General features: G+C 40.8%; 1 protein-coding gene across 1 annotated transcript; it reads left to right on the top strand.

Annotated features, from left to right (window-relative positions):
- The first annotated feature begins 24 nt into the window (after window positions 1-24).
- On the top strand, window positions 25-27,810 carry ythdf2 (YTH N6-methyladenosine RNA binding protein F2). Its single transcript, XM_061968198.2, has 6 exons — window positions 25-268; window positions 534-558; window positions 7,449-7,528; window positions 7,631-9,328; window positions 14,931-14,996; window positions 26,821-27,810. Exons 1-6 carry the CDS (start codon window positions 242-244, stop codon window positions 26,842-26,844), a joined length of 1,920 nt encoding a protein of 639 aa, XP_061824182.1. The 5' UTR covers window positions 25-241; the 3' UTR covers window positions 26,845-27,810.

Below are 27,810 nucleotides of genomic sequence, written 5' to 3'. Positions count from 1 at the left end.
CCGCGACGCTAGGAGGCGCTGGCACGTTTTGAATAAAATGTGATGGAGGGCTGACGAGGCCGCCCAGCCATGTTGAGAAGTCTGTCAAGCAAAGTCCAGCCCGCCATTGTGTAGACAAGCAGGCTGTGTAGGGAGATAGGGGCGCTCGGCTGGAAATACTCCACTCGCTACACCGATTCACCACCCTGCCGCCTTTCACTTAGCTGTAAATAGCGTTGCGCAGTCCGCCGGGGAAAAAGACATGTCCGCCAGCAGCCTTCTCGAACAGGTAACGGGAGGTATTTTGTGAACATTTACCGAGAGGCCATATTTTGCCAGAGAGCATCGCGCGGCGGCGGCGGCGGCTAGCGAGGGTTAGCTTAGCGCAAAAAAAAAAAAAAGAGGCAGCGGCTGTGGCTAAGTAGTGCGAGTAGGCCCTGACCACCTGCTAACGGGAACTGATTGCTCCAACAGCTACTATATCTTCATCTATTTTTTCCCCTTCCTTTCTTCTCATAAATCAAACCTTCATGAATCACCTGGACCCAATCCAGAGACCGAAAGGCCAAGGAAATAAAGGTAAGAGAGCCACACTTGAGCTGTACAACGTGCGCTGCGCCTGTGCGAAAACACCTGCTTAAATGACTGCATAAACACTTAGCAGCTTCTAATGTTATTAAAAATTGATTATAAAAGGAAACAAAAAAAACACGCATGGTGCTTTTAATTAACCTATTGGTGACACGCTTTGGCGTGAAGCGGAGGTTCCCACGGCTAGCAGAAGTTGGCTACAAGAATATATGAATCATTTCCCTTTAGCTAACATACGTCACGTATTGCTCTTTTATTGCAATTTCCCCCCACACACCAGCCTGTGGTAAAAATGTAGAATAATACATGTAGCATTAAAGCTACAGGTGCCAAAGACTGGGCTAAACGTTAGCAAAGTTCGTCATGTTGAAAGCAGCATTGGCGCTCACACGCCGCTAGCTTGGTTGCTAGGTTAACCCCAAATGACACGTCTTCTACATCAGTGTTTTTCAACCACTGTGCCGCGGCACACTAGAGATGATCTAATTTCACCTATTTGCGTTAAAAAAAAAAATTGCAAACCGGTAATTATAGTCAGCAAATCGGGTGTTGTTGAGTGTCTGTGCTGTCTAGAGCTCGGCAGAGTAACCGTGTAGTACTCTTCCATATCAGTAGGTGGTAGCCGGTAGCTAATTGCTTTGTAGATGTCGGAATTAGCGGGAGGCAGGGTGCAGGTAAAAAGGTATCTAGTGCTTAAACCGAAAATAAACAAAGGTAAGAAAAGGCTACTGGCTACAAAGTAAACAAAAACGGAATACTGGACGACAGCAAAGACTTACTGAGGAGCAAAGACAGCGTCCACAATGTATATTTGATCATGACATGACGATCAACAATGTCCCCACAAAGAAGGATAATAACGACTGAAATGTTCTTGATTGCTAAAGCAAAGTAGATGCGGGAAATATCGCTCAAAGGAAGACATGAAACTGCTACAGGGAAATACCAAAAAAAAAGACAAGGCCACCAAAACAGGAGTGCAAGACAAGAATTAAAACACAACACACAGGAAAAAAACTCAAAATAAGTCACGGCGTGATGTGACAGGTCGTGACAGTACACCTACTTTGAGACAAGAGCTATAGTGATGCATGGTTGGTTATGATTTCAAGTCATATCCAACAATTGCGACGACTTTTTACTGTCAACTGAGTTTTGCTTTTTAATGATTTCTGCTGGTGGTGTGCCTCCGGATTTTTTCAACGCAAAAAATGTGCCTTGGCTCAAAAAAGGTTGAAAAACACTGCATTAGGAGACAGATGGTGGACTGTGTTTACCATGCTTCTTTGAGATTCATCACAAACTGTAGAGCCATGACACTCTACTGTGACTTGTATTCCTCGAGTGGAATGGCCTTCTCTGTCCATTAGGACAGTGTTTGTGCCACGCCACACCAGTGTGCCGTGAGATACAGTCTGGTGTGCCGTGGGAGATGATCTAATTTCACCTATTTTGGTTAAAACTATTTTTTGCAAACCGGTAATTATAGTCTGCAAATCATGTGTCGTTGTCGAGTGTCGGTGCTGTCTAGAGCTCGGCAGAGTAACCGTGTAATACTCTTCCATATCAGTAGGTGGTAGCCGGTAGCTAATTGCTTTGTAGATGTCGGAATTAGCAGGAGGCAGGGTGCAGGTAAAAAGGTATCTAGTGCTTAAACCGAAAATAAACAAAGGTAAGAAAAGGCTACTGGCTACAAAGTAAACAAAAACGGAATGCTGGACGACAGCAAAGACTTACTGTGGAGCAAAGACAGCGTCCACAGTGTACATTTGAGCATGACATGACGATCAACAATGTCCCCACAAAGAAGGATAATAACGATTGAAATGGTCTTGATTGCTAAAACAAAGTAGATGCGGGAAATATCGCTCAAAGGAAGACATGAAACTGCTACAGGGAAATACCAAAAAAAAAAGAGAGAAAAAGCCACTAAAATAGGAGCGCAAGACAAAGAACTAAAACACTACTCACAGGAAAACAGCACAAAAAACTCAAAAGAAGTCAGGGCGTGATGTGACAGTAAACTTACTTTGAGACAAGAGCTATAGTGATGCATGGTTTAAAGTCATATCCAACAATTGCAACAACAACTTTTTAACTGTCAACTGAGTTTCGTTTTTTAATGATTTCTGCTGGTGGTGTGCCTCTGGATTTTTTTCAATGCAAAAAATGTGCCTTGGCTCAAAAAAGGTAGACAAACACTGCATTAGGAGACAGATGGTGGACTGTGTTTACCATGCTTCTTGAGATTCATCACAAACTGTAGAGCCATGACACACCACTGTGACTTGTACTTTAGGGTGGAATGGCCTTCTCTGTCCATTAGGACCGTGTTTGTGCCGCGGCACACTAGTGTGTCGTGAGATACAGTCTGGTGTGCCGTGGGAGATGATCTAATTTCACCTATTTTGGTTAAAAATATTTTTTGCAAACCAGTAGTTAAATTATAGTCTGCAAATCATGTGTTGAGTGTCGCTGCTGTCTAGAGCTCGGCAGAGTAACCGCATAATACTCTTCCACATCAGTAGGTGGCAGCCGGTAGCTAATTGTTTTGTAGATGTCGGAAACAGCGGGAGGCAGGGTGCAGGTAAAAAGGTATCTAGTGCTTAAACCGAAAATAAACAAAGGTAAGAAAAGGCTACTGGCTACAAAGTAAACACAAACGGAACGCTGGACGACAGGAAAGACTTACTGAGGAGCAATGTACATCCGAACATGACATGACGATCAACAATGTCCCCATATAAAAGGACGAAAATGATTGAAATGTTCTTGATTGCTAAAACAAAGTACATGCGGGAAATATCGCTCAAAGGAAGACATGAAACTGCTACAGGAAAATACACAAAAAAGAGAAAAAGCCACCAAAACAGGAGCTCAAGACAAGAACTAAAACACGACACACGGGAATACAGCACAAAAAACTCAACAGAAGTCAGGGCGTGATGAGACAGGTCGTGACAATACACCTACTTTGAGACAAGAGCTATAGTGATGCATGGTTGGTTATGATTTCAAGTCATATCCAACAATTGCGACGGCTTTTTACTGTCAACTGAGTTAAGTTTTTTTTGTGATTTCTGCTGGTGTTGTGCCAATGGATTTTTTTTTTCAACGCAAAAAAATGTGCCTTGGCTCAAAAAAGGTTGAAAAACACTGCATTAGGAGACAGATGGTGAACTGTGTTTACCATGCTTCTTTGAGGTTCATCACAAACTCTAGAGCCATGACACACTACTGTGACTTGTACTCTCGGGTGGGATGGCCTTCTCTATCCATTAGGACCGTGTTTGTGCCGCGGCACACTAGTGTGTCGTGAGATAGTCTGGTGTGCTGTGGGAGATTATCTAATTTCACCTATTTGGGTTAAAAATATTTTTTGCAAACCGGTAATTATAGTCTGCAAATCATGTGTTGTTGAGTGTCGGTGCTGTCTAGAGCTCAGCAGAGTAACCGTATAATACTCTTCCACATCAGTAGGTGGCAGCCGGTAGCTAATTGCTTTGTAGATGTCGGAAACAGCGGGAGACAGTCTGCATGTAAAAAGGTATCTAAATAAATGATAAATGGGTTATACTTGTATAGCGCTTTTCTACCTTCAAGGTACTCAAAGCGCTTTGACAGTATTTCCACATTCACCCATTCACACACACATTCACACACTGATGATCTAGTGCTTAAACCGAAAATAAACAAAGGTAAGAAAAGGCTACTGGCTACAAAGTAAACACAAACGGAACGCTGGACGACAGCAAAGACTTACTGAGGAGCAAAGACGGCGTCCACAATGTACATCCGAACATGACATGGCGATCAACAATGTCACCACAAAGAAGGATAAAAACGATTGAAATGTTCTTGATTGCTAAAACAAAGTAGATGCGGGAAATATCGCTCAAAGGAAGACATGAAACTGCTACAGGGAAATACCAAGAGAAAGAGCCACCAAAATAGGAGCGGAAGACAATAACCAAAACACTACACACGGGAAAACAGCAAAAAAAAATCAAGTCATGGCATGATGTGACAGGTCGTGACAGTACACCTACTTTGAGACAAGAGCTATAGTGATGCATGGTTGGTTATGATTTAAAGTCATATCCAACAATTGCGACAACAACTTTTTACTGTCAACTGAGTTTAGTTTTTTAATGATTTCTGCTGGTGGTGTGCCTCCGGATTTTTTCAACGCAAAAAATGTGCCTTTTCTCAAGAAAGGTTGAAAAACACTGCATTAGGAGACAGATGGACTATGTTTACCATGCTTCTTTGAGGTTCATCACAAACTGTAGAGCCATGACACACCACTGTGACTTGTACTCTCGGGTGCAATGGCCTTCTCTATCCATTAGGACAGTGTGTGTGCCGCGCCACACTAGTGTGCCGTGAGATACAGTCTGGTGTGCCGTGGGAGATTATCTAATTTCACCTATTTGGGTTAAAAATATTTTTTGCAAACCGGTAATTATAGTCTGCAAATTGTGTTGTTGAGGGTCGGTGCTGTCTAGAGCTCGGCAGAGTAACCGTGTAATACTCTTCCACATCAGTAGGTGGCAGCCGCTAGCTAATTGCTTTGTAGATGTCAGAAACAGCGGGAGGCAGCGTGCAGGTATAAAGGTGTCTATTGCTTAAACCAAAAATAAACAAAAAGTGAGTGCCCCTAAGAAAAGGCTACTGGCTACAAACTAAACAAAAATGGAATGCTGGACGACAGCAAAGACTTACTGAGGAGCAAAGACGGCGTCCACAATGTACATTTGAGCATTACATGACGATCAACAATGTCCCCATATAAAAGGATGAAAACGATTGAAATGTTCTTGATTGCTAAAACAAAGTAGATGCGGGAAATATCGCTCAAAGGAAGACATGAAACTGCTACAGTAAATACCAAAAAAAAGCGAAAAAGCCACCAAAATAGGAGCGCAAGACAAGAACTAAAACACTACACACTGGAAAACAGCAAAAAAAAAACTCAAAGGAAGTCACAGCGTGATGTGACAGGTCGTGACAGTAAACCTACTTTGAGACATAATGCATGGTTGGTTATGGTTTATAGTCATATCCAACAATTGCGACAACGACTTTCTACTGTCAACTGAGTTTCGTTTTTTAATGATTTCTGCTGGTGGTTGCCTCCGGATTTTTTCGACGCAAAAAAGGTTGAAAAACACTGTTCTACATGGCACCTACTGTCACCAACAATAAACAAAACTTCCCTATTGCGCAGATTTCTCTCATGCTTACGATCCTTGCTGCCTGTCAACTACGACAGTAACGAGAAAGAAGGAATCTAATATAGCACAACACTGCCTTCTGTATATGACATAATTTCATGCTCCGCATACACTACATACTGTTATTCTGGGGGGGCATTTTCAGGCTTTGATAATAATTTTTTTATAGTTTTACCTCAACAAATGGCTCATGTAGTCTGAAACACATCAATTACGATAGTCAAAGATGTTTAGGAACTGTTGCTAAAATGCCATCCAAAGATCCTTCTAAATCAGTGGTCCCCAACCACCGGTCCGGGCACTAGTACCGGTCCGTGAAGCATTTGCTACTGGGCCACAGAGAAACATGAAATAATTTATAAAGGACTGCATTTTCCCCGATTTAACTGTGGCCTGTCCCACTAAACACACCAATAAGCTGGTTTATAGATGAAACTCCTCATAGGAAGTTGTTATATTTGTTATAACTGTGTAATATGATACAATGCACATTCATGAACATATAAAATATAAATGTGACAGATGGTAGCTATAGGCTGATTTCCATCTCATTGCAAAGGAACAAGCTCCCACTAATTCAGAGTTATAGTGAGTTGTATTTTTCATGCACTTATTTTTGCTGTATTTATCTGGTACAAGTGGAATCCGGTCCCTGAAAATAATGCCTACATTAAACCGGTCCGTGGTGCAAAAAAGGTTGGGGACCACCGTTCTAAATGACAGGAGTGCTGTTTTTAAGGTCCTGCAAAAAATGCTGGTCAAAAATACTCTACATTATCAGTGCCTTGCTTTTTTTTACAGCAAACACCCTAGTTAAAGATCCTCTATATCAGTGGTCCCCAACTATTTTTGCACCACGGACCAGTTTAATGGAGGCATTATTTTCAGGGACCGCCTTTCCACTTGTGTCAGATAAATACAGCATAAATAAGTGCATGAAAAATACAACTTACTATAACGCTGAATTAGTGGGAGCCCTAGGCTTGTTTCTTTGCAATGTGATCCACAGCAGGTTACCATCAACCTGCTGGGGACTGCAGATGGAAATCAGCCTTTGGCTACAATCTGTCACATTTTATATTTTATATGTTCATTAATGTGCATTGTATCATGTCAGTTATAACAATCGACATCTTCCTATAAGGAGTCTTATTGTACATCTATAAACAAGCTAATTGGTGTGTCTAGTGGGACAGGCGAAAGTCAGAGAAAATGCAGTCGTTTACAAATGATTTAATGTTTCTCTGTGGACCGATAGCAAATGCGTCACGGACCGGTACCTGTCTCCGGACCTGTGTTTGGGGACCACTGCTCTAAATGACAGGAGAGCTCTTTTTAAGGTCCTGCAAAAATGCTCGTCAAATATATTCTACATTATCAGAGTGCTCTGCTTTTTTACAGCAAAAACCCTAGTTAAAGATCCTCTATATGACAGTAGTGCGCTGGTGTGTTTTTATAATCTGCTGCCAAAAATGTTTCACTCCTAAATTTGGCCCATGGACCGCCAGTTGAAAAGCCCTGATGTATGCCCTCACTTGAATATACAAAAAAATACATAACTATGTGGGATATCTGTGTTCTATGTTCTGCTATTAATGTGGTTAGACTAACTGATACTTTGTTGAATTTCTGCCCTTGCAGTGCAAAACGGAGCTGTGACCCAAAAGGATTCCTTGAATGACGATGAGTTCGAGCCTTATTTGAATACTCAGGCCAGACAGGTAAGCACAATTATTTTCTTCTTTTTTTGTCAAGACTTCTTAAGGCTCCGTTCAAGAAAACTGGGAGCATGTCTGATCAAAACAAATTGTTTCTCCCTCCAGAGCAATGCCTATACGGCCATGTCGGACTCCTACATGCCCAGCTATTACAGCCCCTCCATAGGATTTTCCTACTCCCTAAACGAGGCAGCATGGTCCACAGGCGGAGACCCTCCTATGCCTTACCTGGCCTCCTATGGACAGCTAAGCAACGGGGAGCCCCACTACCTCCCGGATGCCATGTTCGGCCAGCCGGGCCCCTTGGGGAGCAACCCTTTCCTGGGCCAGCACGGCTTCAACTTCTTCCCCAGTGGCATCGACTTCTCTGCGTGGGGGAATAGCAGCTCTCAGGGACAGTCGGCGACGCCGCAGAGCTCTGGCTACAGCAGCAGCTACGCCTACGCTCCCAGCACGCTCGGTGGGGCCATGATTGATGGACAGTCCCCTTTTGCCTCTGCGGGCAATGAACCCCTAAACAAGGCGCCTGGCATGAACAGCCTGGACCAGGGCATGGCCGGTTTAAAAATTGGGGGTACCGCTCCTGGTGGTAACGGGGACATGACTCCTAAAGTGGTTGGTTCTGGCTTACCTGGAGGGGGTCCTCTCGGGCCTGTGTCATCTGTAGGACCCCCAAGCATGCCCCCTGTCTCGATCGCCCCTGCCAAGCCTGCCTCCTGGGCGGATATTGCCAGCAAGCCAGCAAAGCCTCAACCCAAGCTGAAAACCAAGGGTGGCATGGCCGGGGCCAATTTGCCGCCTCCGCCCATTAAACACAACATGGACATTGGCACTTGGGACAACAAGGGTAACGTGCCCAAAGCTGTTACGCCTCAGCAGGTGCCCCAAATTCCCAGCAATGGACAGCCACCCAATCAGGCTTCCCCCCAGCCTGGATCTACAGCGGCAGGGAACCCACAGATGCCCCTCAGCAATGGACAGCTGGTAGCCCCCATTTCCCAGATGGGGCAGCATCAGCTCCTACCTGCCGGGCAGCCTGGTATGGCTCAAATATCCCAACAGCCTCTTTCCCAGGGGCCCCCACCTCTCCCAAGTCAGCAGCAGCAGGCTGCTCAGCCCACTCGCTGGGTGCCCCCACGGAACCGAGCAAATGGATTTGGCGATGCCGGCGGGGGTGGTACAGGCCAGTCGCCTCCCACCTCTTCAGGGGCTGGCATGGTTCCCGGGGTCCCCTCTGAGCCTCACCCAGTCTTAGAGAAGTTGCGGATGGTCAACAACTACAACCCAAAGGACTTTGACTGGAACCCCAAACAGGGGCGCGTGTTCATCATTAAGAGCTACTCAGAGGACGACATCCACCGCTCCATTAAGTACAACATTTGGTGCAGCACGGAGCACGGAAACAAGAGGCTGGACGGTGCCTACCGCTCGCTGGGCGCCAAGGGGCCGCTCTACCTCCTGTTCAGCGTCAACGGAAGTGGACATTTCTGTGGCGTGGCGGAGATGCGCTCGCCCGTGGACTACAACACGTCTGCTGGCGTGTGGTCGCAGGACAAGTGGAAGGGGCGCTTTGATGTGCGCTGGATCTTTGTAAAAGACGTTCCCAACAGTCAGCTTAGACACATCCGACTGGAGAACAACGAAAACAAGCCAGTGACCAACTCTCGGGACACGCAGGAGGTGCCGCTGGACAAGGCCCGGCAGGTGCTTAAGATCATCGCCGGATATAAACACACCACCTCCATCTTTGACGACTTTTCTCACTACGAGAAGCGGCAGGAGGAGGAGGAGTGTGTGAAAAAGGTAATGTTAGATCAGAGCTTCATCTGAGAGGGGAAATAAGTGATTGGTGTACTACAACTTACATGTGCTTTTCATTAGTTGCTTATTTTCTATCACTTCTATTAGATAAGAGAAACCCCAGTGCACTAAAGGCACACATGCATTGTCATCATTACTTTACTTATTATATCAGTGGTTCTCAAATGTTTTTCACAAAGTACCACCTCAGAAAAAACTTGACTCTCCACATACCAATAATGACCTTAAAGTACAGTAGTGTAGTAGGCCTAAGTATTCATTAAAAAACAAGGCAAAGGTTTTATTTACCATGCATATCTAATGTTTGGCCACTGTAGTAATATTACGCACAGTTTGAATATAGGAAAATAAAACACTACTTTAATCAAGGATTTTTTTGGCGTACCACTAGATGGAGCCCACATAGTGATACACATACCACAGTTTGAGAATCACTGTACTATATTGTTATGATACCAACCAACCCTGTATACAAATTTAGTTGTAACTGTCCCAACATGGTGTAAACTTTAACAAACTACTTTATTGGAAGAGTCCAAGCCATCACAAGCTTGCTATAATTTTGAGTAGTTTTATATTTCCACCATTTTCTTTGATATATGTGCATACATGTTTGACCAAGTCGTTCAGTCCCAGACAAACACGCAGAGTACCTGTGTTTCTATTTATGAAAGCATTACCAGTTTGAATCAGTATTTCCGTCGCTTCCCTCCCGGCATGTTTTCCACCTGTAATGTTATGACTCTTGTGTATTAGCTTTACCGGTACTTGGAAATGGTAACACGGTGTGAATGAAAAGAAGGAATGGCTGCAACCCAAGTTGATGATGGAATTTCCCCCCAAAATTTGGCATCAACACAAATCAAGTTGCCTTTTTTCTGCTCACAAAATAGTATTCAAGAACATTCTGAAGTACTTTTTTTTTTTTTTTACTGGTGTATTCTCTAAATGTTGGTTATGAACATATATGTATATATGATGGTCTCACTGAAATTATGCAGAAACAAATGAAGTATGTTAGGTTTCTTTTCAGTGATGCTAGGATATAAAAGCACAAACCAAAGGAGTATGCTTAAAGGGGAACTGAACTTTTTGGGGGGAATTTTGCCTATCATTCATAATTCTTATGTGAGACATGAACATGTTTTTTTATGCATTCCAAATAATAAATAAATGCGATCAAATGTCTACTTACAATGAAGCCCATGGGAGTCACTCTATTCTGCCTATAAAGTCCTTAAAAAATACACATGCTGTAAGTATATATGTAATGTAGAAACAGGTACAATTATAATATGAAATATGTATTTATGCGGCACATTAATTTAAAAGGTTCAACATCACTGATTATTACTTACTGCAGACTTCATGAGAGCCAACAAGCATGAAAAAACATCACTTACTGTACAATGTCTGCTGTGACTAGGATTCCGACTGATAGAATGTTGATAGTTTCCCGTTTAGATGAAGAATGTCTCATAATCCTCGTGAAGAAAAAAGGATGGACCCAAACGTCTTTTTGTGTTTTCCTCGCCATTTCCCGAACTCTATTGGCTGTCAAAGTGTACCAATTTGTCGGATTATGTCCTTATCCTTCTACTATCAAGGTGAGAGGCATTATTTATGATCTAGAATAAACTTTCATGAGCACAGAGGGGAGGGAGCCCGCTCACCAGCTGGTGATGTCAACCTAGCCACACTAGCTAGCGGTCACGGCGCGGCTATAAATAGCTGGTCTTTGTTGGCGCTTACAATAACATCAACATATCACTGATACTTGGTTAATATGCAAGTCACAAAATGTAAATAAGGTATTGTTGGCGGTTTTTGGATGGGTACATATTGGGTGTTATGGGCGGAATAGAGGACCTCCTATTGGCTCCATTGTAAGCAGATTTTTATTAACGAGTTAGAAATGCATAAAAATAAAATACATCCTTCAACTTGTCTTAATGATTGTGAACGATAGGAACCCCCCCCCCAAAAAAAATTTGCAGTTGCCCTTAAAGGTTTTTGGTCAATGATAGCTGTGCTTTTATTATATTTACTGCAGTGTAAATATAAACAGTGTTTTAGACTAAACAAAGACATTTAATAATATGAAGATTTCATATCAAGTTTATCGTGACCAGAGGTGGGTAGAGTAGCCAGAAATTGTACTCAAGTAAGAGTACTGTTACTTTAGAGATTTATTACTCAAGTAAAAGTAAGGAGTAGTCACCTAAATATTTACTTGAGTAAAAGTAAAAAGTATGTTGTGAAAAAACTACTCAAGTACTGAGTAACTGATGAGTAACATACACACTCATATCATATATATATATATACATACATATACATTGATATATACAGTATATAATTTATAAGTATTTATTTTGCTGTTTTTGTTTACATGTTAAAGGTGTTTTAATGAATATACATGCATGTTTAACATATAGATTCCTTTCTTTAATGAAGACTAGAATATAAGTTGGTGTATTACCTGATTCTGATGACTTGCATTGATTGTAATCAGACAGTAGTGCTGGTAACGTCCACGTTTTCAAATGGAGGAGAAGAAAAGTTCCTCCTTTCTGTCCAATACCACATGAAAGTGGTGGGTTTTTGGCATCCTATTTGTCCAGCTTCCATATTCGTTTTTATACACTTTACAAGAAATATATTGGCGTCAAACTCCGTAGCTTGCTAGCTTGTTTGCGCTGGCTTTCGGAGACTCTTGTTTTGAAAGCGCAGGCGCGATGGCGCGGCACTTTTATTGTGAAGACAGGAACGTCCTCATGTGCGGTCAGTCTTGAGGCTTTTGACGGTACGGTTGAAATAAAACAAGTATCTTTTTTCCCTCACACTTTTGATTGATTGATTGGAACTTTTATTAGTAGATTGCACAGTACAGTACATATTCCGTACAATTGACCACTAAATGGTAACACCCCAATAAGTTTTTCAACTTGTTTAAGTCAGGTCATGTGACCACCTGGCTCTGTTTGATTGGTTCAACGTCACCAGTGACTGCATCTGATTGGTGGAACGAAGTGAAACGTCACCAGTAAGGCAGGCACTTTGAAGGTCTGTCTGACAGACCAAAACAAAGCGTGCATTAACAGATCGATAAAAATTAGTAGCGAGCTGAATGTAGATAAAAGTAGCGCAGTAAAAGTAGCGTTCCTTCTCTATAAATATACTTAAGTAAAAGTAAAAGTATGTTGCATTAAAACTACTCTTAGAAGTACAATTTATCCCAAAAGTTACTCAAGTAGATGTAACGGAGTAAATGTAGCGCGTTACTACCCACCTCTGATCGTGACACAAAATGAATGAATGAGCTAAGAGTACTTAAACACACTGAAATATTTTAACCAAGTTTAAGAGAGAATGTGTCTTGTATTCATGATAGCATTTAAGCTAGCTAGCGATTAGAGCGCTTGCTGCTTCTCCAGGAAACAAGCAGTTTCGTCGTGAGTTTTTGAACTGTTTTGAACTCTGCTGGTGAGCGGTTTCCTCCCCTCTGTGCTCATGAAAGTTTATTCTAGAACATAAATCATGCCTCTCACCTTGATAGTAGAAGGATGAGAACATAATCCGACAAGTTGGTACACTTTGACAGCCAATCATGTTCCGGAAATGGCGAGAAAAACAGACGTTTGGGTCCATCCTCTTTTCTTCGCGAGGATTACGAGACATTCTTCATCTAAATGGGAAACTATCAACATCCTATCGGTCGGAATCCTAGTGCAATTTGTAACAGTGATACTAATCACCTGGAATTGTATCGTGGTTTATCATATCGGTAATTGTTACGCTCCTAGACCAAACTGCGATATGAATTGATGCACTTAAACTTAACATTTTAAGTATGATTTAATGCAATTCAACACAATATTTTCTTCATATCTTTTCATGTATAGTAAGTATATAGGAATGTAACGATGTGAACATTTTATATCGCAGTTGTGGTATTGTTGAATGTGTTTAAACTAAAGTAATACAATCTTTTGACCATTTTATTTTTATTTAAAAATGGCAAAATAGACAGACACACTGTTAGAAAACCCACTATTTTCTATGTTTTGTTCATGCTTTACTGATGGTGTTTTCATCTTAGTATTTCATCGGTTTTAATGGTTAAGCTTTTATTGTTTTAATTATTGATTTGTACTGGAGCACTTTTAAGAATCATTTAAATGGAAAGTGCGTAACACATCTATTATTTTTGATGGCCGTTGTAGCCTCCTACTCTGTATAGCGGCCCTTGAACGCACCATAAAAAACATTTTTTTCTCCGAGGGAAGTCACTCTTGAGAGCACAGCTTGTAGGTTCAATGCGCTGCGCACAATTAAATATCTTACTCAGTGGCCTAGTGGTTAGAGTGTCCACCCTGAGAATGGTAGGTCGTGAGTTCAAACCCCGGCCGAGTCATACCAAAGACTATAAAAATGGAACCCATTACCTCCCTGCTTGGCACTCAGCATCAAGGGTTGGAATAGGGGGTTAAATCACCAAAAATGATTCCCGGGTGCAGCCACTGCTGCTCACTGCTCCCCTCACCTCCCAGGGGGTGAACAAGGGTATGGGTCAAATGCAGAGGACACATTTCACCACACTTAGTGTGTGTGTGTGTGTGTGTGTCTGACAATCATTGGTACTTTAACCTAACTTTAATCTTAGTTGCTCAGACAGTAATATGTTTATATAAGTTTAGATTGTGGTATGTTTCTTAATGGGTAAAGCTGTTAATGTTTGTTTTCATGTTAGCATTTAAGCTAGCGAGCTGGCCCCAGTCGGTCCGTGAGTTCATCAAAGTGCAGTTATCAATCAGTTTTTTAATCAAATTTAAATTTAAAACGGTCTTACTAACCCTCAAAAGTTTTACCGCAGTTATTGCCGCTTTTCCTTACATCCGTGATAGTAAATGACTGATCTGTTGACTTTTTTGGTAAATATTGTTCATCATAATGCTGCCCAGAAGAGTTGTCATAGCATGGCTGTATCTTCCAATAGCACCTTCTGTCACAGCATTCTAGTTGAATTAACAGTGCTTTTGCTGGTTGCCACCGAGGATTGCAGTCTATCAATTTCACACATTTGATAGAATTGTTAACATATTTCCACAATTTATCAGGGATTAAAAAACATATACATGAATGCATACCTCAAAAGCCAGCATTGTCTTTTGTGAAATCAGAATACTTGATAAAGCTCTTGTGTTGGAGCTCATTTCTGTGTTCAAATTCAGTTTTTCCCCCCAAATAAGCCAATGAGAAATTGCCAATTACACTTGAAACATTTACGAAACTTAAAGTGGAGTGGAATTTGTCTCATATGCTGTTCAACATTTAAACACCTGACAACAGATGACTGTATATATGGCTTGTTTAGCACTATTTTACATCTTTATGTACACAACTTATATATGTTTATGTATAAAGATGTTGTGACGATCAGCTACCACATTTGTATTTTAAGTTAGCTTGCACAACTAAATCTTCTGCATAATTGACTTGTACTATGTAAGCCCTGTGCTGTTTTTTAAAAGGGTGAACGCATGTTAAAGTCCTTAGTTTTCACTCTGTTTGTTTGTGGCAGGTGGAGGTCCAAGGCAGCGAGCCATATCCCAGCAACCCCAACAACAGGAGTCATTACAGGCTGCAGGTAATAAACATCATCCTCTTGTGTATTAAGTTCAAAGTACACATCTTAATGCAGTCGAACTGCCGAGGATTAGGCAATATTTAAGTAACATAACATTGACTTTAGTAAAAGTGAGTCACTATTATAAAACAAAATAAATGAAACCAGTTGTCCTTTCACATGTGACAAACATGGGGAGGGGGTTTGATAAAGGCAGTATTGCTTCACACTTTAGCAATCTTAGCTGACATGCAAGTGTAAAAAGCAGCCACTGATAGTCCGGACAATTTTGTGAGTACTCAGGAGCGACTTATGTGTGAAATTATTAACACATTACCGTAAAATATCAAATATTATTTAGCTCATTCACGTAAGAGACTAGACGTATAAGATTTCATGGGATTTAGTGATTAGGAGTGACAGATTGTTTGGTAAACGTATAGCATGTTCTATATGTTATAGTTATTTGAATGACTCTTACCATAATATGTTAGGTTAACATACCAGGCACGTTCTCAGTTGGTTATTTATGCGTCATATAACGTACACTTATTCAGCCTGTTGTTCACTAGTCTTTATTTATTTTAAATTGCCTTTCAAATGTCTATTCTTGGTGTTGGGTTTTATCAAATAAATTTCCCCAAAAAATGTGACTTATACTCCGGAGCGACTTATACTCCGAAAAATTCGGTAATAGCGTTGTAACAATTAGTTTTAACAACAATATGATTCAGAATTGATGGTAGCGATTCAGGCACTATTGTTTTAGAAAGATACGATCCAAAATGATTCAGTGAGTTGAAATTGATTCAGTAACTTTTTAGTAAAAAAAACAAAACAATGTGACTGTGAAATAAATACTGCATACTGGACACTCCAGGTGAATTTTCCTATATTCCTGTTATTTCTTGTAAGGGAATTGGATATAATCGAATAATGCAGTGGTTGTCAAAAAATGTTTCACCAAGTACCACCTCAGAAAACACTTGACCCGCCCAGTACCACCATAATGACCGACATTAAAATACAGTAGCGTAATCGGCCCAAGTATTCATTAAAAACAAGGCAGAGGTTTTATTGAACTAGTATGTTTAATTTTTGGCCACTGTAACAATACACAGTTTGAACTCGAACAGTATGAATATAGAAATAAAACATGTTAGTAATTTTTAAATAGTATTTATAACGGACTGGGTTCTATGTTATGCTCCACATGTAGTTTATTAAATGTTTAACAGGTGTGTTAGGTGCAGCTTTCTCTGCCAATGTTTATCTTTGCATGTTCTACGTGTTGATTGGCATGAAGGCTGGGAAAGGGCGGATGTACCGTATTTTCCGCACCATAAGGCGCCCTGGGTAAAAGCCGCGCCTTCAATGAACGGCATATTTCAAAACTTTGTCCACCTATAAGCCGCCCGGTGTTGTAAGCCGCATCTAACTGCGCTAAAGGAATGTCAAAAAAACAGTCATATAGGTCAGTCAAACTTTAATAATATATTAAAAACCAGCGTTCTAACAACTCTGTTCACTCCCAAAATGTACGCAAATGTGCAATCACAAACCTACGTATATCAACATGGACAGAGCTGCGTGAAAAAAGCCACCCGGCCTCTTCGCGTAAACTTAAACTTACCTTAACCACTCGCTCATCTTTTCTTCATCCATCCCTTCGAGTTAGCTTTTTATGATGACGCCGGCTGGAAAGGTCTCTTTTGGCAAGGTCTTCCTTTTGAATATCACCATGGGTGGAAGATTCTGGCCATTAGCATGGCAAGCTAGAACCACAGTGAAGGATGACTTCTCATTCCCTGTGGTGCGAATATTCACCGTACGTGCTCCCGTTGTATCCACAGTGCGTTTCACAGGAATATCAGTTGCTGTGAAATAGTAATCCGTGTGTGGATGGAGAGATTGCGTCTTTTCATGAACCGGATCCCTGACGCTTAGTAGGAGTCATTTTGTGGTCTTTACAGATGTAAACACACAAAGGAAATGAAACGTACGGTGATATCCGCGCGCTTTTTCTTCTTCTACGCGGGCGGGTGGTTGCTTACAGTAGAAGAAGAAGCGCTTCCTGTTCTATGGGGGCGGGTGCTTACCTTGGCGGGTGCTTGCGTAGAAGAAGAAGCGCTTCCTGTTCTACCGGGAAAAAAGATGGCGGCTGTTTACCGAAGTTGCGAGATCGAAACTTTATGAAAATGAATCGTAATATTAATCCATATATAAAGGGCACCGGGTTAAAAGCCGCACTGTCAGCTTTTGAGTAAATTTGTGGTTTTTAGGTGCGGCTAATAGTGCGGAAAATACGGTAAGTGGAGAATGTGGAAAACATTTGGTTAGAACGCATGTTGAGTGATAGAAATGACAGTTAATATCCTAATTTTATATTTTGGTGTTGACTGCGGCCTACAGTAGTCAGGTTGTAACGACTTTCAGTGAAGGCTGACCAACCTTTGATAACGGCTCGAGTCACGTCATTACAATATATAGCAGCCCTTGGCTTTTAAATAAGCACAGCGTTGAGTTTGACTGGTACGACTTTTATTTCTTGTGAAACTGAAACAAAAACACAAATACCTTACTATCATTTCTTGACATAATACCACAAGCACATAAAGCTTCACGCAAAATTTAAATGTTGATGTTTTATACACACATTTAAAATGAACCCCCACTTGAATATATTTATCACATTTCTTTAAAATCACATATTCCAAGAACTTGGAATGACCTCAATATCACGCACACTCGTGTAACTCTTTAACGTGGAATAAATGAAAACACCACTTATCCTTTTTAAGCCACATATCTCTCTTTACCTACTAGACGGTGCAGATATTGGGCTTGTAGCACTAAGCTGGCTGTGCGTCTTCGCTACTGTGCTGAAACTAGCGTGTCAAACTTTCGTGCGACTATTTATCTTCTTCCTTTAACTCGACGATGTGGACCCACCCAGGAACATGAATAGAAAATAACAATCTGCTTTCTTGGCCACTTCATAACCCAGTAACATGAATACAAAATAACAATCAGCTCCGTTGTACACTTCAAAACTCTGGAACTCGATCTACAAAATATATACCGTATTTTCCGCACTATAAGGCGCACCTAAAAACCACAAATTTTCTCAAAAGCTGACAGTGCGCCTTATAACCCGGTGCGCTTTATATATGGATAAATATTAAGATTCATTTTCATAAAGTATCGGTCTCGCAACTTCGGTAAACAGCCGCCATCTTTTTTCCCCGTAGAAGAAGCGCGCGGTGCATGCTGGGATATGTGACGTTTCATTTCCATTTGTGTGTTTATGTAAAGACCCCAAAATGGCTCCTATTAAGTGTGTTGTCTGTCTAATTATAAATAATGCAGACGAGGCGTGTTAACTGAGTTCTCAACGTTTACTCACAGCGTGCTCATAACCACATTCTAACTCCCAGCATACAACAACGCTTCTCAGGGCTACCGCGCATGCTTTTCACTATCGTTGCATGCTGGGTAGTGTAGTTGTTATATTTGCTAGCTCATAACATCACATTAAGAGACACGCTTACGCGCTTAATTCAATACTCGCCGTCATTCCGGGTGGATTGACAAAAGACCTCCAGCCGCTAGATATTGGTGTCAACAGGGCATTCGAAGCTAGACTGCTAACTGCGTGGGAACAGTGGATGACAGAAGGCGAACACACGTGACGTTCACCAAGACAGGGAGACGGAGACAGCGCCAGACGACATTTTGGATCCCACATTCGCCCAACTTTTCAATTCGGACAACGAAGGAGAATAATTCGAGGGATTTATGAATGAAGAATAACTTCAGAAAGTGAGCGTTATGTTTATTTTGTGTGTTGTGACATTAACGTTCGAGCAACATTATGTTGCTATTGCTCTGCACTATTTTGAATTTTACTATGTTTGTGATTGCACATTTGCGTACATTTTGGGAGTGAACAGAGTTGTTAGAACACTGGTTTTTAATATATTATTAAAGTTTGACTGACCTATCTGACTGTTTTTTTGACATTCCTTTAGCGCAGTTAGATGCGGCTTACAACACCGGGCGGCTTATAGGTGGACAAAGTTTTGAAATATGCCGTTCATTGAAGGCGCGGCTTTTAACCCAGGGCGCCTTATGGTGCGGAAAATACGGTATACAAAAATAATGCGTAGGCCACTTACAATTTCATTGATTCTTTGACGTACCACTAGATAGAGCCTGCGTACCACAGTTTGAGTTTGTGGATACAAACGAGCAAGCAAAACAACAATTAATGGCCAATGCATTCACATATTATTTGAATAAAGTGCAACCAACACTTTAGGTTGAACAAGTGGAAACCTTTTCTGCTCACATTTTCAATATTCAAGCACTTTTCAATAAAAGTACAGTACCCAACATTAAAACAGAATTTACCTGCTAATTAAAGTTCCCCGACCCTGTATTCTGTTCTCCGCCCTGGCGTCACGATGGACAGCGTCCCAGGTGTGCGGAAGCATGTATGCCCCCTCATCCCTGTTGATGGTGTTGGCCCCTAGCTTCCTAATTTCCATAGCCTCCTTCATCCATCTCTTGTATTTGTTTCTGATTAAATTAGTTTTCCTTGGATACAATTTGTTGTCGCTTCATGGTGTGTTCCGGAAGTCGTTTTTTGCGCCGTAACGTGCTTCGCTGTCACTTCCTTTGTCGGTCGTGTCTTTTGTAGCTTAAATTTGTGTTCCGGCTTCATGTTATTGTTGTCGTTTGTATTTGTTGTGGCTTTTGCAATAAGTCTGGTTTCTCAAATAATTTAGCTCACAATAAACTTTCCACAACCCTAAGAAACACCTTCATCTCATCCTGTTAGATTTTTTTATAAACCGATTAAAACACCTAGATAATGCGATTGGAAACAAGTTATTTGACAAATTACTTATTACCTATCTCCGTGTAGGACCATTACGCCATTCTTTACTACATTCACAGGCGAAGAACAACAAGCTGGTTGGTTTGGGGAGGGGTTATCTTTACACCAACAAGCACAAAATAAAAATATAGAAGCTGAAATAAGTCAACATTTTTAAAGTATATGATAAAATAAAAATCTACCGTTTATTTAGACTCCTGATTCCCATACCAATTGTCCATGAGTAAGATCGGGCAATAAAATGTCATGTTTTTTTGTTTTTTTTAATGTATCTATGCTGAGTACTTTGACTGTAGGGCTGCACAATTAATCGACATTAAGCTTTTAATTAGTGCATTTATATGTATAAATATAAAAATCACATATCAAATCGCAATTTTGGAGAGAAAAATTGCCATTACGTTTTTTCTCAAAATCCTGCAGACCTAATTAGTTTAGAAATTCCAACACAATATTTAAACTAGTGCCTTATACTCTTTAATGACATGTGATTGTTTGATGAAAACAAAGTCAATAGTACACAATAACTAAAGTAAATAAAAAAACTACAAACCTTTTTTAGTCTCATTTAAATCCTTTGCTTTTTGCCCTCAGTCTTGAATATGTGAACAAAAACAGAGAAAAAAAATCTAAGAAAATAAAAAAATTGATATAATCACTGAAGTATTGACCATATTCTGATATTCTGATTCATATTTCATGTTAATGTCTGTTTACTTATTTCTTCTGTTTTATAAAGGGGGCTTAACTGCTAGCTAGCCTAGCATGCCTGCCACTGCTTGCTCCTTGTTTAGCAGATACCTTATACTTTAAAATGATACTAAAAATGCAGTTTATTTGCTGTAAAGGAGGTGATTATTATTATTATTTTAGTGCAGTGTCTCCACATGTTGTATGGAGATACACAATTAAATCAATTAATTAATAAAAGTTTATGTATATAGCCCTTAATCACAAGTGCCTCAAAGGGCTTCACAAACCACAACGACATCCCCGGATCTAAACCCACAAGTCGCTGTTAGCTCGTCAGTCGGGGGACTAAAAAATACAGTGTCAGCCAGAGAGGATCAGCGTTTGTGACTGCCATTAATCAGAAATGGCAATTGCATACTTTTTCCATGAAAAATGGACTGTTATTGATGGGTGGCTGATCGATCAGCACATCTCTAAGTACATCCATATAACAAATGTATGTTTAACTAGTTAGTAGACAATAATAATAAATAGCAGTAGATTATGACTTCAAGACTGAATCAATCTAATTTATTTAAATCAACCACAAGCATATTCATACTTGATTTAGTGATGTAAGAATTAAACTTTGATATCAACAATTAAGACAAAATCGACATATAAACCAGCAAATTCACTGTAGTTAGTAATAGTAAATAGTTCAAGCAGTTTACCAAAATAGCAATTTTAATTTTTTTTTGGTAGGTCATTGATGATCATTAAAAAACACAAGTGTCATTTAAACACATTAAAACACCCTCTTGTAACTGAGCAACACAGCCAGTGATCAGTGGGAGTGACGCGCTAACAGCCAATCAGGTAACAGTATCAACTGTCAAAAACAATCACAATTGTTTTGATGTATATTGAATTCACGATTAATAACACGATTCATTAATTTGAAAACATTAGTATTTATTGTACCGCCAAAACTCAACTTTAATTATAATTTAATAGAACTGGATATAAATAAGTAGCAAAAACAAGTACCGGTAAAAAAAAAAAAAAAAATAGTCCATCCATCCATGCATTTTCTACTGCTTGTCACTTTCGGGGTTCGTGGGGGACGCTGGAGCCTATCTCAGCTGCATTCGAACGGAAGGCAGGCTACACCCTGGACAAGTTGCCACCTCATCGCAGGGCCAACACAGACAGACAACATTCACACACTAGGGCAAATTTAGTGTGGCCAATCAGCCTATCCCCAGGTGCATGTCTTACAATATAGACTTAAATGGCAATATGAAAAATGCAAATGAGTTTTTCTATTTTTATTTTTTTTTATTTTTACCTTTGATACCTATTATACCACCGTAGAGTGTGCTTTTTGTATTATATATACAATTGAATACCATTTTTGTTAATTAAATGCAAAAATCCTCACATTTATTGGTCAATTACATCATTGACCAGTATTTTAAGTGTGATGTGAAGTGAATTATGTTTGTATAGCGCTTTTCTCTAGTGACTCAAAGCGCTTTTACATAGTGAAACCCAATATCTAAGTTACATTTAAACCAGTGTGGGTGGCACTGGGAGCAGGTGGGTAGAGTGTCTTGCCCAAGGACACAACGGCAGTGACTAGGATGGCGGAAGCAGGGATCGAACCTGGAACCCTCAAGTTGCTGGCACGGCCACTCTACCAACCGAGCTATACAGCCCCAAGTCGAAGCATATAATTGTGTAAATTTGTCAATTTCTTTTAAATTCTGTGTTTCGCAGCGAATCCTGTTTTATGGCCAATTCTGTGATTCGACCCGCGGCTACGTCTACGCAGAAATCATATGCCTTACTTTTTTTTTTTTGCTGCGTTTGGAGATTATTTATTGGACATACTAGCGCCGTGTCATTAAAAATTAGCAACCATAGCGAGATCCCAAACTTCTTGTAGACGTGTTTTTTCTTTTCACTCATTCGCTTCTCATCTGTGTCATCGTTACAAGTTCAGGAAATATGCAATTAATTTTTTTTCCAGTTTCAAATATTTTTATGATCGTGAAAAAGCTGAAAACGTGATCAAAATTCAGTTGTCCAGCCCTACTCTCAAGTTTGGTTGTGCCATCTCGTTGAAGAGAAACTAAAAATGAGTGCTGCAGAGCGTGAAGAAATTGTCGATGAAACAAGACAAGTCACCTCGGCAGTGTAGCAGTTTTTTGGATATTATAAAACGTACCGCAGTCAGCAAAGACCACACCACCTTATCCACGCTCACCCAGATTGCACTGCCGAGCCATTAGATTCCCTAACTTCCTGGCAGTAAACCTGCAGAAAATAGTTCTTAAGTTTCTGTTAACATTTTCACACTTTGTACCATTTTCTTAAACTTTATTAAGCATGCATTTTTATTTTTATTTTGTTTACATTCTTTGAGTATTTTCCATGGTTGTGTTGACATTTTTTTTCTTTTCTTCCTTGATCGCCTAGAGTGTCAAACTCTGGCCAAATTTCACTTGGCCCTTGAGGCGATATCAAATTAACACTAAAGCTGGGCCGCCGATCTTCCCGGGAGTCTTCCAAACGCCAGCCAGCCAGACAAGTGTTGGCCCAGTCAAATAACATGTTACTTCTGCACGCACAAACATTAGAATGCAACGCATACTTCATAAACAGCGATACAGGTTACACTGAGGGTAGCCGAATAACATTTTTTAACACTGTTAGAAATATACGCCACACTGTGAATCCACACCAAACCAGAACCCTTTGCAGCACTAACTCTTCCGGGACGCTACAAGGTGTGTGTGTGGGGGGGTAGGTTTGGTGGTAGCGGGGGTGTATTTTGTAGCGTCCCGGAAGAGTTAGTGCTGCAAAGGATTCTGGGTATTTGTCTGTTGTGTTTATGTTGTGTTACGGTGCGGATGTTCTCCTGAAATATGTTTGTCATTCTTGTTTGTTGTGGATTCACAGTGTGGCGTATATTTCTAACAATATTAAAGTTGCTTATACAGTCACTCTGTGTAACCTGTATCGCTGTTGATGAAGTATGCGTTGCATTCGCTCGTGTCTGCATACAGAAGCTGCACATATTTTGTGACTGGGTCTGAACGATGTTAGAATGGATGAAAAGCGGACGTGACGATAGCTCGTAGAGTACATTAAAGGTTATTTTGTTCAACCTTGGCCCGCGGCTTTGTTCAGTTTTAAATTTTGGCCCACTCTGTATTTGAGTTTGACACCCCTGGTCTAGAGGATTATAATCAGAGGAAGGTTACATTTTAGATAAAAATAGACTTAGATTTAGACAAACGTTAATGATCCAAAAGGGAAATTGTTTCACACAGTAGCTCAGTTACACAAGATGGAAAGTGTAAGGTTGGAAAGGATAATGCAGGTATAAAATAGACTAAAAATGTACCGTAGTAGCAATATAAAATATAACATGTAATATTTACATATTATATATACAATATATGACATACTGGCATGGGGGTTAGTGCATGTGCCTCACAATACGAAGGTCCTGAGTAGTCCTGAGTTCAATCCCGGGCTCGGGATCTTTCTGTGTGTCGTTTGCATGTTCTCCCCGTGACTGCGTGGGTTCCGTCCGGGTACTCCGGCTTCCTCCCACCTCCGAAGACATGCACCTGGGGATAGGTTGATTGGCAACACTAAATTGGCCCTAGTGTGTGAATGTGAGTGTGAATGTTGTCTGTCTATCTGTGTTGGCCCTGCGATGAGGTGGTGACTTGTCCAGGGTGTACCCCGCCTACCGCCCGAATGCAGCTGAGATAGGCTCCAGCACCCCCCGCCAAAAGGGACAAGCGGTAGAAAATGGATGGATGGATGATATACTGATATATTTTTATATAATATATATACAATATAACAATTACCATGTACAATATCTGTGTTGGTCCTGTGATGAGGTGGCGACTTGTCCAGGGGTGTACCCCGCCTTCTGCCCGAATGCAGCTGAGATAGGCTCCAGCACCCCCGCGACCCCGAACGGGACAAGCGGTAGGAAATGGATGGATGGAATATTACAGTACATGTAACAGCTGCAGCATAACATAGAGTAGATCCAGAAGAAAATATACATTATAAACAAAGAGACAGCTAACTTAGAAGCGGTCAGATAATAGACAGATATCATCTATTGCTGTATGGTGAGTGATTATACAGTGTGGGAACATTATCACAATTTCAGAAGGGTTAAAACCATTAAAAATCAGTTCCCAGTGGCTTATTTTATTTTTTGAAGTTTTTTAAAAAAATTTACCCATCACGCAATATCCCTAAAAAAAGCTTCAAAGTGCCTGATTTTAACCATCGTTATATACACCCGTCCATTTTCCTGTGACGTCACACAGTGATGCCAATACAAACAAACATGGCGGATATAACAGCAAGTTTATAGCGACATTAGCTCGGATTCAGACTCTGATTTCAGCGGCTTAAGCGATTCAACAGATTATGCGTGTATTGAAACGGATGGTTGTAGTGTGGAGGCAGGCAGCGAAAACGAAATTGAAGAAGAAACTGAAGCTATTGAGCCATATCGGTTTGAACCGTATGCAAGCGAAAACGACACGACAGCCAGCGACACGGGAGAAAGCGAGGACGAATTCGGCGATCGCCTTCTAACCAACGATTGGTATGTTTGTTTGGCATTAAAGGAAACTAACAACTATGAACTAGGTTTACAGCATATGAAATTAATTAATATTCTGTAGACATACCCTCATCCGCTCTCTTTTCCTGGGGGTCTGGCGGCAGATTTATTTGACTTTATCGTTGGAAATGCATCTGCTTTGAGTGTCGCACATTCTTGCCATCTCTGCCGTAGCACAGCTTTCGTCGGTAAAGTGTGCGGAACAAACGTCCAATTTCTTGCCACTTTTGCATCTTGCACCTGGTGCAACTTGAATCTGTCCCTGTTCGTGTTGTTACACCCTCCGACAACACACCGACGAGGCATGATGTCTCCAAAGTACGGAAAACAGTCGAAAAAACAGAAAATAACAGAGCTGATTTCACTCGGTGTTTGTAATGTGTTTGAGAAAATGGCGGATTGCTTCCCGATGTGACGTCACGTTGTGACGTCATCGCTCCGAGAGCGAATAATAGAAAGGCGTTTAATTTGCCAAAATTCACCCATTTAGAGTTCGGAAATCGGTTAAAAAAATATATGGTCTTTTTTCTGCAACATCAAGGTATATATTGACGCTTACATAGGTCTGGTGATAATGTTCCCCTTTAAGTTTAATATATTTTTCTCTTGGTCCTCATTTTCAATAAGTCATAAAAAACATGAATGAATATCTGTATCGACTGATATAAAACAATTATGGTGTGATACATTTTTCAGCCTTATTACCCAGCCCAATGTGAAAATATGCACAGATGGAGAGAAAATGTCTGCAAACTAAAGTAGATACTAAAGTCCTTAATTATTGCTCCTTTACTAGTGGTCTCTTTGTCCTCTGCGGAAGTGACAAGTACATTTGGTAGCAGTTGGCTTGTTTCAGTTATGTGAAGTGAAGTGAATTATATTTATATAGCGCTTTTCTCTAGTGACTCAAAGCGCCTTACATAGTGAAAACCCAATATCTAAGTTACATTTAAACCAGTGTAGGTGGCACTGGGAGCAGGTGGGTAAAGTGTCTTGCCCAAGGACACAACGGCAGTGACTAGGATGGCGGAAGCGGGGATCGAACCTGCAACCCTCAAGTTGCTGGCACGGCCACTCTACCAACCGAGCTATACCGCCCCGCTGTCAACAACTGCTTCTATTAGTCGCTCAGTCTGAGTGGAGTCGACTTATAAACTGTTTCCACTGTTACGTCTGTTTTGTACTGAGCGTCCAGGACTGAAGCTTGTTAGATAATATGGTTGTTTTCTGGGTCTATGGTTATCTTTACACCTTCTCTAGTTGCCTCTGTGTTGGCTTCCGAATTGAAACAAAAATGTACCGTATTTTTCGGAGTATAAGTTGCACCGGAGTATAAGTCGCACCTGCCCAAAATGCATACTAAAAAAGGAAAAAAAACATAAGTCGCACTGGAGCCCGGCCAAACTATGAAAAAAACTGCGACTTATAGTCCGAAAAATACGGTACTTGTGGAGTTGAGCTTTGGTTAACCAAAATTTTTGTGTAACATTAGGAGTGTTTTTTCTGAAGATGAGTTTAGTTTTAGTGTATGATGTCTGCAAATGTGTGAGTTTTGTTTGATTTTTATAATATTTTGTATTTTCTTCTCTTCCTGGTAGGACCGCCAAGGACGAATCAAGTAACAGTCAGTGCTTTTGTCAAAAGACTGCAAAGGCCCCGCACCTCCCTCTCCCTCCCGACTGCCCGGCCACTCCCACCCATTTGCATCAATGCATCCACATCTCTTTCGGAAATTCTAAAACGGGGTGAACAATTAACCAAGGACAAGAGGAAAACTAAATGAAGACTTTCTTGATTTCTTTTGACTTTGAAGACTTACTTGGAACTTGTAGTAATAAAAACGAAGAAAAGGAAACAATTATTCCTAGGACTACAACTTAATGCATAGCATCCTTAGGTGAACTTTTTTCTGTTTTCACGCCCCACCCTATTCCTCTGCGTATGCTTCCCCCCACTCATTTTTTTAAGCAAAAGGGTCATCCTGGTCGTGTTTATTTTTTTAATGCTCAAGAACAAGTCTGTAATAATAGTCACACAAACAGTCACATCGATATTTGCGTTAATGGTGTCCTAATGTCTGACATGTGTGCACCATGCCTTCTGAGGACAGCCTGGACACAGCTGATCTTTTTTTGAAAGACCACAAATGTTAACTATGTTCCTGTTCCTAAATATTTGCCATGTTTTTTTGTTTTTTTTTGCTCGTGTCTCTTCTCTTTGAGACGAACAAGCACCCTGCTATGGTTTTGCATGTGTTGGACGGTTCGTGTGGGGACGCACGGAGGATCTCAATAAGGAAGAGTAACGGCAAGAAAAAATGGAGGTCAAGAGTTGGAAAGCAGAATTAAGTTGAGCATTGCTCTCAGTATCATTTTTATGGGGCCCGTCTAACTCGCAGTCTTCATTGGACTTAATATCCCCGCCTTTTTTCTTTCCCTTGGAGACATTCATTATTGCAATGGGCTGCTTTCACTTTATTTCATTTTTTTCTTTCGCCCTTTTCTAACGACAGTGATGCGAGTGGCCTTGCCCCTGCTCTTTCTATTAATCGGTTCAAAAGTTCCAAATAAATGTTATATTAAGCAGAA

The sequence above is a fragment of the Nerophis lumbriciformis genome, linkage group LG08 (genome assembly GCF_033978685.3).
Source record: "Nerophis lumbriciformis linkage group LG08, RoL_Nlum_v2.1, whole genome shotgun sequence".
Lineage (NCBI taxonomy): Eukaryota > Metazoa > Chordata > Actinopteri > Syngnathiformes > Syngnathidae > Nerophis > Nerophis lumbriciformis.
The sequence above is the reverse complement of the archived record's forward strand: the minus strand, read 5'-3'. Positions and strand labels throughout refer to the sequence as shown.